Source organism: Grammomys surdaster, unplaced genomic scaffold, assembly GCF_004785775.1.
Source record: "Grammomys surdaster isolate TR1022 unplaced genomic scaffold, NIH_TR_1.0 345, whole genome shotgun sequence".
In the NCBI taxonomy this organism is placed as follows: Eukaryota; Metazoa; Chordata; class Mammalia; order Rodentia; family Muridae; genus Grammomys; species Grammomys surdaster.
Window position 1 is genome coordinate 3399653 of NW_021604764.1, and position 12832 is coordinate 3412484.

At 39.1% G+C, this 12832-nt stretch overlaps 1 protein-coding gene across 1 annotated transcript in view; it reads left to right on the forward strand.

Annotated features, from left to right (window-relative positions):
* The window catches only part of Sdhaf3 (succinate dehydrogenase complex assembly factor 3), a 53851-nt gene extending 42165 nt beyond the window's left edge, over positions 1-11686 (forward strand). The window contains exon 2 of the mRNA XM_028779167.1: positions 11014-11686. Within this exon, the coding sequence (XP_028635000.1) occupies positions 11014-11217 (204 nt within the window). The 3' untranslated portion in view covers positions 11218-11686. The remainder of the gene's footprint in view (positions 1-11013) is intronic.
* Positions 11687-12832: the final 1146 nt, after the last annotated feature.

Below are 12832 nucleotides of genomic sequence, written 5' to 3' on the forward strand. Positions count from 1 at the left end.
CTCCTCCTCCTCCTCCTCCTCCTCCTCCTCCTCCTCCTCCTCCTCTTTTTTCTCTTTTTCCTTCTCCTCCCCCTCCTTCTCTCCTTTCTGCCCTCCCTCTCTCTGTATCTCTATATTCCTACAGGTAGGGGCTGTCTTAAGCATGGCCTTTATTTTGTTCTTATCCATTTGCTAAATCTTAACGCTCCCACTCAGGCAGATTCTTTTCCAGTCACCACAGGACTAGAGTTTTTCATCTTTGCTGAGTCAGCTTGAACAATCCCTTTGATGCATATTAAATTCCTGCTGTCTAGTCCTTAAAATAAGGTGATCTTAACCCTCTGTCACTCTTTCTCTTCTTAGTCCATTTCGCCTTCGGCCTTCACACCTCACATATTTAACACTCTATGTCCAGGTTTGCAGACATTCCGAGGCCAGCAGTGAGGTGAAACCTAGCTAAACGTCCATGTGTGTTGCTGATTTCCATTCTAGAGCCTTTCATTACTTGGAACTCTGGAAAACTATCCCACCATATTTTAAAATACAATTTCAAAAATGTGTGTTTTAAGATGTAGAGACCTCTTGGCAATTTGAAAAATATTTTATCTAGTGATCTGTAAATTATTATCCTTTTAAATATCTGTCCGTAATTGGACTTGAAAAAGAAGGATGTGATGAAAGTAGTTTAATTGCTCCCTAAGAGTATTTTACCAAGCAACATATATATGTATATATGGTTATAAAAGGAGGACACTGTGTAGACTATTCATTGCAAGAAAAGATATGGGAAGTATGTTTCCCAGCTATTGGTTTAGAGAACATTAATAATCTGTATGACTACTAATGAAGAATAGTGATTTTTAAGAAAATTCTACTTATGGCTGAGTATTTAATATTTAATAATATTTAAAATATTCTTATGCCATTATGACTGATAGTATAAAACAGTGCCTGCCCACACTGGAGATTAAACTGCACGAAACGGAGAAACTTGCTGTGGGATAGATCAGCGTGAGCCCTCTTTACTCTAGCACTCTACTTCCTGGATGTTCTTGTCTTACAGGACCATGAACATTAGGAGATGGGATGGAGCTGCGCTTGGGAGCCTGGGGCTCGTGTGTGCAGTCAGGCCTGTGCCATCGTTGGGTTGTTATTGGAGGAATCTGAGACATAGTGTCTGCCGTGGTTCTCATTTCAATCTGTTTAAAGCTTCAGTTTGCCTTAATAATTTAGGTCATGCAAAAAGGGAATGCTTCTCAGTGCCAGAACTCAGTGCTTCCTCTAAGAACAGAATGCCATTCTCATCACTTTCTTTAAAGAGTGAAAAACCTAGACAACCAAGAAAGAAAAAAACCAAACAAATCACAATGGAAGAAGGAACATTGTTTTGATTTGTGGATGACATGATTTAAAATTCACGGTGGCTTTATTGGTAATAACATGAACTTGAAGCAACTTAAACATTTAGGAGTGTATTAACCCTTAGGAGTATATTAACATATCTTGGCATGCTGTTTGGTTATAAAAATAACTATTGATGCATACAGCAACATGAATGAAACAAAGTTATTTTCCTGAGTGTAATAAGGCGTTCAAAAAAGAGTATGTATTATGTGGTTCTAACTGAAGTTCTGTGCCTGTTAAAAAATTTTAACACCCTACCAAAAAGCCATTAGAACCAATCAACAAATTCAGCAAAGTCATAAGATACAGATGAACATAATAATATTATTTGAAACATAATAATAGCTGTTTGAAACTGAGCCAATTTTTTAGCAGCTAAGAAGTAAAATACTTGAAGATAAACTAAGAAGTCAAAGTAGTTATGTGTTGAAAAAAAGCATGATGGAAGAAATTGAAAACAAAAATAAACGGAAAGATTCTATGCTCACAAACTAGAATAATTATTATAGTCAAAAATTTTTCTTACCACCCAAAGCTACATACTGATCACTATCAAAATACCATGGAGACATGGCTTAGTGGTTAGGAACACTTGTTGCTCTTGTAAAGGACACAAGTTCAGTTCCGAGCACCAGCTTCACAGATCACAACTAGTTCCAAGCCTAGTTTCAAGGAGTCTGATGACTTCTTCTGACCTCTGAGGGCACTAGGCACACATGTAGTATACCTATACATACAGGTAAAATATTCATATACATAAATCTAAAAAAAACCCAAACATTAACAATTGTTTTACAGATAGAGAACAATAATGAACCACAAATGGTCTGAATAGCCAAAAACAGTTGAGAAAGAACAAAGCATATTGTATGTTTCAGATTTTAAAATACATTACAAAGTCACAGAAATTAAAATAGCGTGGTACTGCATAAAGACAGACTAGTCTTTATGGAACAGAACAGAATCCAGAAATAAGTCCATCATATAGTTGCTTAATCTTTTAGAGGCATTAAGAGTAACACAGTAAAGAGAGGTGTTAGGAAAAACTGGATATTTACATAGAAAGAGTGAAACTGGGTATCTTATACCATCCAAAAATTATCAACTCAAAATGGATTAAAGATTTAAGTTGGACTGGGCACTGTTATAGATTGGGCACTGCAATTGATTAGGCATTGCAGTAGACTAAGGACTGCAATAGTCCAGGCACTGCAGTAGACCAGGCACTGTAATGGGAAAGGCACTGCCATAGCCTGGGCACTGCCATAGCCTGGGCACTGCCATAGCCTGGGCACTGCCATAGCCTGGGCACTGCTGTAGAACTTCTAGAAGCAGAGGCAGAGTGTTTGGCTGGAAGCCCGAAAGAACAGATAATGAATCTGAAGTTGGGCAAGTGGGACAATAAAAAAACCAAAAGATTCTTTCTGAACAGCAAAGAAGATAGTCATAAAATGCTAAGACTACCCAAGGAATTGAAGAAAACATGGAAACTGCACTTCTCATAAGATTTATATTCAAACTGTAAGGAACACCTACAACTCAAACAGCTAAATGACCCAATAAAATAAATAGGGCAAAGACTTGGATAGACATTTCTCTAAATAAAATACGCAAGTGACAGACAGACAGACGGACAGAGGCTCAGCATCAGAGTCATTAAGGACCACAGTGAGGTCTCATTGCATACCTGGTAGAACAGGCATTACTAGCAAGATACAGCAAATAGTGGTGAGGATGTGAAGCAATTAGAACATTTACACATGATCCCAAAGGCAAAAAAGTGTAGCCACTGTGGAAAACAGTATGCTAGTGCCCCTAAGTTAAAAGCAAAATACTTTGCTATCAAGCAACCTGGATACGACATTTACTCAGAATGATTGATAGCAAAATTTTTATTTTTTTATTTTTATTTTTTTAAAATGTTAATCAAAAGCTTTATAAGTTTGGTAATGCTCAATAATAAGATAACCATACAATCAGAAGTGTAACCCAATACCCAACCTAGATATACCAACTATCCTTGACTGGCAGAGACAGTCTCCATGGTTCTCCCCTCCCCATCTCCTAGCTCCTCCTCCTCTCCTTACTCCTTCTCTTCCTCTCCTTACTCCTCCCACCATAGATCCTCCTACATATCACCCTTCCTGTTAAGATAAAATTTTTCTCTCAAAATACAATTAGAGCATAACTATACCAATTTGTATCAGTAAGGTACAAGAAAGACCTAATAACCTAGTCCATCATTTTGTTGACTAAACAGAACCTCTGTCATCTTTCCTAACTAGACTTAGTTCTGAACCTGGCTTTTTTCTTGGCTTTATAATGAATGTCAGCTGAAAACCATCCTCTCAAGTCTTTTCTCTCAAAGTAAGTAGCCGGGATTGTCTACGAGACTGTAAGTCTTCAACCCCGTCAGAAATCCAGAATGACTGAATTAACTGAAATTATGGGAAGCACAAAGCATAGCTTCTTTATTTTTTTATTTTTTTTATTTTTTCGAGACAGGGTTTCTCTGTGTAGCTCTGGCTGTCCTGTAACTCACTCTGTAGACCAGACTGGCCTCTAACTCAGAAATATACCTGCCTCTGCCTCCCAAGTGCTGGTATTAAAGGCATGCACCACCACCGCCCAGCAAAGCATAGCTTCTAAAAGTTAGCCAATTTATAGAGACCGCTGAACTAACTACAAAACGTTGGAGCATCCAATCTTCAGCCTTCTGGCCCAGGATCATCTGACAGACCTAGTGATGCAGAATTATTAAGGGCTGATTACTCTGTCTTGGCAGATATAATCAGCCGACAGTAATTTGCCTGTAGAGGATAGCAAAATTTTGATGAGATGTTAACACTCCTGTTTCCTTCACCTCAGCTACATTCAGAATAGCCTGTATGTAATAACAACCATCAGAAGAATAGGTAAGGAAAATCTTAGAATCTCACAGTACTGAGTATTCCAAAGAAGGACCTACTATGAACAGCAACATATAGATGACTCTGCAGGAAGTGTGCTAACTGAAAAAGACCAGTCAGGTGACACGCTGCCTGAGCCTGCTTACATCTAAAACAGTTGAACTAATAAAACGAGTGCAGAGTGGTGCTTATCTGAATGGGGTTAAGGAGAACTAGAGGGCTAAGTGTTATACAACGTGGGTACATGCTGGAGAGCTGCAGCTCGTGTCCATGGTTAAAACTGTAACAAAAAAGTGCTTAGGTCTCATGTGCTGTTCACATATGCGAACAACAAGAAAAAAAATCAGAAAACAAAAAACCACTCAGATCCTGTAGCCTAGCAGGTAAGAGCACTTTTACAGCTAGATCCAAAGGTCCAGTTCAGGTGAGTAAAGTATGTTATAAACTCTAAACATATGTGTGCTTATTTATGATGTTATCTGGACAGTTGTAGAAATTAATAATGTTTACATCCTATTCAGGGAGTTTTAAGTTATACTAAAGAGCATTTAATATACTCCTAATTCTATGAAGTTGTTATGTTTTAAAACAGTGAATAAGAGCTCAGTATAAAAATGACAGTTTCGTAACAGGTGTGGTATTCTGTAGCTGATTGTACTAAAACATGGCACCACATTTATTAGAAACATGCCAGCACTTTACCCGTGGGATTCATGTATTCTGTTTGGCACATGCATTATCAATTGTCAGAAACTGACCATCATGGAAATGTGCCTCGTTATTTTTTTAATGTATATAAAGTTTAGACTTTTTCTTTATGATGAAATTATTCACAGCAACCTAATATATAACGCCACATGAATTTCCTAGAAACTTTTCTATGCTAAATATAGTTATATATAGATATAAACAAATGCATAATTGCATACAGAATATTATCATAGGCTGATAATAAATAGTAGTTTATTTTTTCATTCTGAGATACCACATACATTGAATTTCCATTTTAATATACTCAAGGATTTTTTTTAATGATCAAAATTATTGTTTTAGGAGTATGAGGTTTGCCTGCATGTTTGTGTGTGCCTGGTTCCTGTAGACACCAGAACTAGGATTACAGACAGTTGTGAGCTACCATGTGGATACCGGGAATCAAACCCAGGTTCTCTGGAAGAGCAGATAGTGCTCTTATTCACTGAACCCCTTGTTTTTTGTTGTTTTTATTTGGGGGGTTGTTTTTTGTTCTTTGAGACTGCGTATGATGTAGCACAGGTTGGACTTATATTCATCTTGCCTCCGCCTCTCATGTGCAGGGAGTCCAGGCATGTGCTTATATTTGGCTTGCAGGTATTTTGTAGACATATGTGTTTATCAGGGATGTACAGTATTCTGTTTTGTGTTGTGTGTATGTATGTTTTTCTGGCTTTGATATTAAAGTAGTACTGGCTTCATAGGAGGTGAGTGTTTCTTCTATTCTAGAGTAACTTAAGAAGCTGATTGTAGATCTCTGATACAGTGGTACAATTGGACTGTAACTGCACCTGGACCTGCGTTGTTAGTTTGTCCTCTGTCAGTGGGAGACACAGAATGTTTCATGTCTGGGTAAGTGCAGAGCAGTGTGGACAGAATATGAGGGCGAGTAACAGGACTAACTTACATTAGGAAGGCCCCTTCAAGAAAGACATTTATGGGAGTTGAAAAGATGGATGGTTCACAGAGGTCCTGAGTTCAATTCCCAGCACTTCCATGGTAGCTCACAACGATCTATAATGGAATTTGATGCCTTCTTTGAATGTGCAAGTATACATGTAGACAAAATAGGCACATACATAAAACACATAAATAAATAAATCCTTTAAAAGGTGAAAATGTTTATGCTTTACCCAGAGATAAGCAGCCACCAGCCACAAGAGGAGCCCTGAAGGTGAGAGCAGAATGCTTGCAAAGACAAATTTTAGAGTCCATAGTCTTTTACAGCCTGGATATAAATGTCTGCTAAAAGTATTAACTATTTACCATTTTAATTCTCTCCACAGTCACCTGAGGTAGGTGGTCCAGATGTCATCATCATGTATAGACATGTATAGACATGTTTGGGAATTCTAATTAAAGATGTCCTAATAATTTGATAATTAGTGCTGAATAACAGGTTGGTGTTTTGTTTGTTTTGCTTTTCAGTAACATTCTGATACATTCACACAGTGAGGAGACTTAATGTTTATAACAATAAAGTATTACAAAATTCATTGATGAAATTGTACCATTAGAGCAAAGGTTGTAGGGCTGGGGATATGGCTCTGCTGTTAACAACTGTCTGTACCATATAGTCCATTGTTTTGGGAGAGCTGTTGCCTCCCTCTGGTCTCCACATGCACCAGGCATATGGTGGTTCAAAGTGTAAGGCATGATTATATCATAATCATACATATATAGAATTAACAAAATTAAAGATGACAATTTTTATAAGATTTATAAGAATAAAAATAAGTGCCATGATATCTGGTAAGAATTTTTTTTTCTTAAAGAAAAAGTAGCTATATAAAAACAAGTATACAAATAATACATTTAGTACCATGTCTTTTTCAGATAACCAGGAAAGTGAGTTTTAAAAATGAGTCTTATGGTTATATGTGTTACATAGTATATTTTACATGTATTACATTGTTCACTGTCAGAGCAGTGTTGTAATTGAGCTTTCCACAGACTGTGCCTACTCTTGTGTGCTGACTTGCCATTTCTGATACTATACCGTTTTCATCTGTACATGTCTCATGCCGAGATATAGAATTCATAATAGACAAATGGAAAGAGCATTTGTGAACCATCTCTTCTCCAACATTCCCTGATTGTGTCCTAACAAAGAACTTTGCACACTTTTGCTCTTCTCCAGTTTCTCAGCTGTGAGTCTGGAATTAGGGCTACTCCTCTGGACAGAGGGTTTTGGGGCCCAATTTCATGCTATGTGAAAAATACATTTGTTGGTGATAGTGGTATTGTTTCTCAGTCTTGTTTTCTGTGTATCAATGCAGTTTAGGAGTAAAGAAAGCATATGTTATCCTCTGATGCTAGCACACACTGTAAAAAGAAAGGATATTCTGTCAGTGACTTGAAAATCTGGTCAGAAAAAAAAAACAAAACTCAAATTTATTATCATAGTACCAATGACCCCTTGTGTTCTTCTGAACTAGCCTGTCTTAAGTAACATCACTAAAGAACTCTAAATCCCCAAGGTGTGTTTGAATAGTTATGGTAATTCTATTCTGGTGGCTTTCAGACTTGTGGGGATTTTTGTGATTTTGCTCCTCAAGGAGGTGTGGTACTTTAAATCACCTCTCTGTGAGTTTCTCTGTATAGCCTTGGTTGTCCTGGAACTCACAGAAATCTGCCTGCCTCTGCCTTCCAAGTGCTGGAATTAAAGGTGTGCACAACCACAACCACACTCTGCTCCACAGTTTTTGTGCTTTGGGTTTTTAGTCAGCTCTGATTTTTTTTTTTAAGTTCTGTACTCACATTACTAATTTCCTTAAAAGACAAAAGCATAGTATAGATTGTACTACCACTCTCACAGTTTGCTAGCAAGCTAAAAATACCAGCAGTTTCTCAATAGTTTTGATAGTTTGGACTCCTTTAACTCTCAACCAGAAAGAAAAGTATTGGATCTAGAGCAAAATGTCTCTCCCTAAAATGTATTCAGTCATTCTAGGATTCCACTCATCTTGGGATCCCGGTTAGTTGAGACTGCTGGTCCTCCTATAGGGTTGCCCCCTTCCTCCTGAGCTTCTTCCAGCCTTTCCCTAATTCAACCACAAGGGTCCCCAGCTTCTGTCCATTATATGGTGTAAGAATATGCATCTGACTGTTTCAGCTGCTTGTTGGACCTTTCAGAGGGCAGTCATGCTAGGCTCCTGTTTGTAAGCACACCATAGCATCAGTAATAGTGTCAGGCCTTGGGCCTTCCCCCTGAGCTAGATTTCAATTTGGGCCTGTCACTGGACCTCCTTTCCCTCAGGCTCGTTTTCGTTTCTGCCGTTTCTTTTAGACAGGAACAATTCTGGGTCAGAGTTTTTGACTGTGCGACAGCAACCCCATCTCTCCACTTGATGCCTGTCTTTCTACTGGAGGTAGACTCTACAAGTTCCCTCTCCCCACTGTAGGGCATATCATCTAAGGACCCTCCCTTTGGGTCCCAAACCCAAAGTCTCTCACCTCCCAGGTCTCTGGTATATTCTAGAGGGTCCCCCCCAACTCCTATCTCCCAAAGGTGTCTGTTTTCATTCTTTCTGCTGGCCCTCAGGGCTTCAGTCCTGTTTCCCTTCCTGTCCCCCAATACCTGATCATGTTCTCCCTTCCCCCTCCCTGTCCCCACTCCCAACCAGGTCCCTCCCTCCCTCTGCCCCATGATTGTTTTCTTCTCTCTCCCAAGTGGGATTGAGGCATCCTTACTTGGGCCTTTCAGCTTGTTAAGCTTCTTGAGTTCTGTGGATTGTATCCTGGGTATTCTGTACTTTTTTGGCTGATATCCACTTATTAGTGAGTACATACCATGTATGTCCTTGGAGTCTGTCTGAGTTACTTCACACAGGATGATACTTTCTAGTTCCATCCCTTTGCCTGCAAAACTCATGATGTCCTTGTTCTTAATAGCTGAGTAGTATTCCATTGTGTAAATGAACCACATTTTCTGTATCCATTCTTCTGTTGTGGAACAGCTGGGTTGTTTCCAGCTTCTGCCTATCACAAATAAGGCTGAGGTGAACATAGTGGAGCTCGTGCCCCTGTGGTATGGTGGGGTGTCTTTTGGGTATATGCCCAAGAGTGGTATAGCTGGGTCTTCAGGTAGATGTTCTATTTCCAAGTTGTTTGAGGAACCTCCACATTAAGTTCCTTAGGCATGCTTTTTTTTCAGAGTTACCCCCCCCCCAAACCCCACTAAAGAGATTAGTCCAAGTTAGTACACAGGCCTTATTTGTAATAGCTGTACTTCTTTGCTTAGCTTATTGCTGTTACTTCTTTATAATCCATAGTTTCAATAAACTTTCTTCTCTTGAAGTAGAAATAGGCTGTTTCTAGTGGTTTTTTTAGCCAATGATATCTCTGTAGAAATGTATGTGTGTGCTATTTACTTACGTGTTCAAAGCGTCCTCAGGAATAGTTTTCAACCATGAATTTGTTTTGCCTGCAAGAAGACACAGGTCGTGTTTAGAGAGATTTTTGATTGGGGGATGGGTGCCACTAACATTTAGTGGTTAGAAATCAGAGAGGTTCTAAGCACCCAAGAACATAAAAAAGTTCTTACCCATAGCAAAAGAATTAACCAAATTATCGAAATCCTCAGTTTTGCCCAAATTGAGAAATCCTGTTTAGTGGCCTACACTTAGAAGCAGAGTTAATGAAGCCGATGGTATGTGACATTTTATGAGATGAAGTTTGGTAAAGTGTAGAAAAAATATTTCTAATGTAAGGAGATGTATGGGATTAAAACCGAAGTTCCTTCAGAGTTGGTGATGTGGCCTGACATAACTGCAGCCATTTTGTATGTAGCCTGTGTTGCTCATCAGGTAGATTTAAGTTCATCCACTTTTTAGGAGTTATCACTTTGGCTGACACTAAAGAATGTCACTGATAACCCAAAAACTTATGGTTGAATTACTTATACTCTGTTATCTCAAGGTATGGGAAGCCCCCCCTCCCCCAATTTACTATCTATGCACTGCCCCTCTTACTTCACATAGTAAGATTATCATGACTAATCAGCTTAAAAGTTAGCTGATGATACTTTGTCTAGTTAGCCAAACATGTTATGCCACTTCCCTGCCTGCCTTTTAAACTTTTGACCTGATTTTTCCTATAAGATTGGTACCACACTTAGGCTCTGGAGTCTTTTTTGTGGTCCTGATCGATCAGGCTGAATGAAGCATTCAATACATTTTCATCATGTCTGGAACTGGTGTCTAAGTGGTCAGTGCACAGCTAATCCCAGACCCCAGAAGTTGGCAAGTCTAGTCGTTGTGAACAACTCAAATGTCCAGTCCAGGTTGAGCAGTCCCAGATTTAGCTAGTTCATTCACTTACTAGGAGCACCAAATGGTTAACTTTGTGAAGTGGAAACTGTTGGTGCATCTGCCTCCCTTTAGAGGAGTGCAGAGAGTGATAGTCAGAATACTAGGCCAACAACTAAGAGCTGGATTACACTATTAAACAGAGTTCTTCACTATGATGAAAGTTAAATGTTAAGAGGTTTAAAGAGTTTGTCTGTGTAGTGATTAAATGTTTAGGTGAAGACAGAGAGAGGAATAGCCCTCTTCCTGGATTCTGAGACCCACTTTTAAGCTTTTAAGACCTATGGTTCTCTTTTGAAAACCGGATGAAAAGTTATAGCCCCAGAAACATGTGTGTACTTAGGTGTCCATGGTTTTGTACACGGTCTGGCTAGTGGCAATGCACACTTCTAAAGCAGATCTCTACCACTCATTTGCAGATTAAGACTTTCCTGATGTCTGAAAAAAAAAAGACACTTTAGAATCCTAAAATAAGATCTACTTGAAATCATGTCTGAAGACTAAAACCATGACTGTTTGTATCTTTTTAATCAACTGCAGAAAATTTAGTGATGGAGCCCAGCTGGTGACTGGGGAATGAGAAGCTGCAGTCCTCTGTGACTCAGGAAGTGTGCATGAATGTTTTTAATCTAACCATTCCTTTCTCTCTGTGTCTTTACTAGACATATGCAGCAGTGTTATGGGAACAAGCTAAGGACAGCAGACAGAGTCCAACCGGAACAGCAAGTTTTGGCACCTCTCTCCCAGAAGAAAAACTCAACGACTTTCGAGATGAGCAAATTGGACAGTTGGGAGAGCTGATGCAAGAAGCTACCAAACCCAATCATCAGTTTAGTATCACGGAGTCTACAAAACCACAGTTGTGATACAATAGCCTTAACAAAGTGGCTAACATGTATAACCTGTTACCTCGTCTACTATTGACTCTCTAAAATATATTCTTTCAGCTTTAATGGAATAGTCTCATTTTTGGACAATATGAACAATGCATGGATCAAGATCACAAGTGGCACACTATGTCACCATTGCAATGACATATTTATTTGCTGTGTAGAATGTAGTTTGTAGAATTTAACCTATGGACTTAAAGAAGGGCTGTTAAAAAGGATACACTTTGGAATTATGCTTAATTTTTTTTTTGTATCTGAATGTGTTTTAAATTCTCTTCCCATCAAGCACTAGCCTCCTGGTTTGTCTCTAGCTTCACCAGTTATATAAACATATCATAATAACAGAAGGTGTGGAATTCCAATAAGTTTATTATTAGACATATTGTGATTCTGAAAATCCCACCATTTATCATACATTTAAAAATAAATTATCTATCAAAACCTGTATCTATGTTGGGGACCTATTGGATACAGAAGTGACACAGGCAGCAAACTCAGCTGGTAAAGTGTTTGCAGCAAGAACATGAGCACCCGAGTTCAGATTTCTGGTACCCACATGAAAACCAGGCATGGAGGTGCAGGTCTTTAATCCTAGTGATGAGAAAGCAGAGACAGGCACATCCTTGTGGCTCACCAGCCAGGGTAGCTGAAGCAGTGAGTGTGCATCCCTTCCTTTGAAGGAACAGCCATGTGTGTTTAACATTCTGGGTTTGCCTAGTGCTTCTCTGTGAGCACAAGGATCTCTGTACCTCCTACACTGAACTAAACCTTATTTCTGAAAGTCATGCCTGTTTTTTAAATTATATATGATCTTTCTGTATTAAAAATTAAACTTATTTTCCTCCCTTATCAATAACTGAATGATATTAACATACCCAGTCCATCAGTTAATCTGCAATTCAGCTTCTATGTCACGTTTCCCTAGAGGCCCCCTCGTTAGGAGTTCTGATAACACCATGTGGTAGATTGCACAGTAGCCCTAGCTCTCTGCCGCTCTTGATAGCCATTTCTGTCTGTAAGTAAGTGTGTAGCTCCTTCCTCTCTCATCCATCTAGCTGGCCTTGGAACTTGATTTGCTCAAAAGAACAAACATATGGTCCAGACTTTAAAGCCTAGCACACTTCTACCAGTGTCATTAGACACTTGCTCTCCTGGCTCCTACATGGGCTACCCCAACAGAGGACTCAAGCCTGAGAGGGAGATTGAACCGCCCAGCTCAGCCAGCAGCAGACCCATAAGTAAGACCACTGAAATGTTGGTTTGCAAAGACGTTTTAAGACATGGAAAAATCTCTGGTGTTAATAGTAACCAAGAAAAGATGCTTTGAAATAGAATTTCCATAACACATTAGATTGTCTTTTCAGTAACATGGTGGATTCTATTCAGCAGGTCACCTTTCCTACTGGAAACTCAAACTTTTAGGTAGAATAGGAACACTCAAGTTGCTGGTATCCTAAGGGATGAAGGAACTTGAAAGCCAACTTCTACAAGTAGAAATGCTGAAGCTTCTGCCTGAGAGTGTTTCAGGTTTAATTTTGATTGTCCCTGAACACAGTGTGTGCCCAACACAAAGCTCACAGTCCATCTGAAG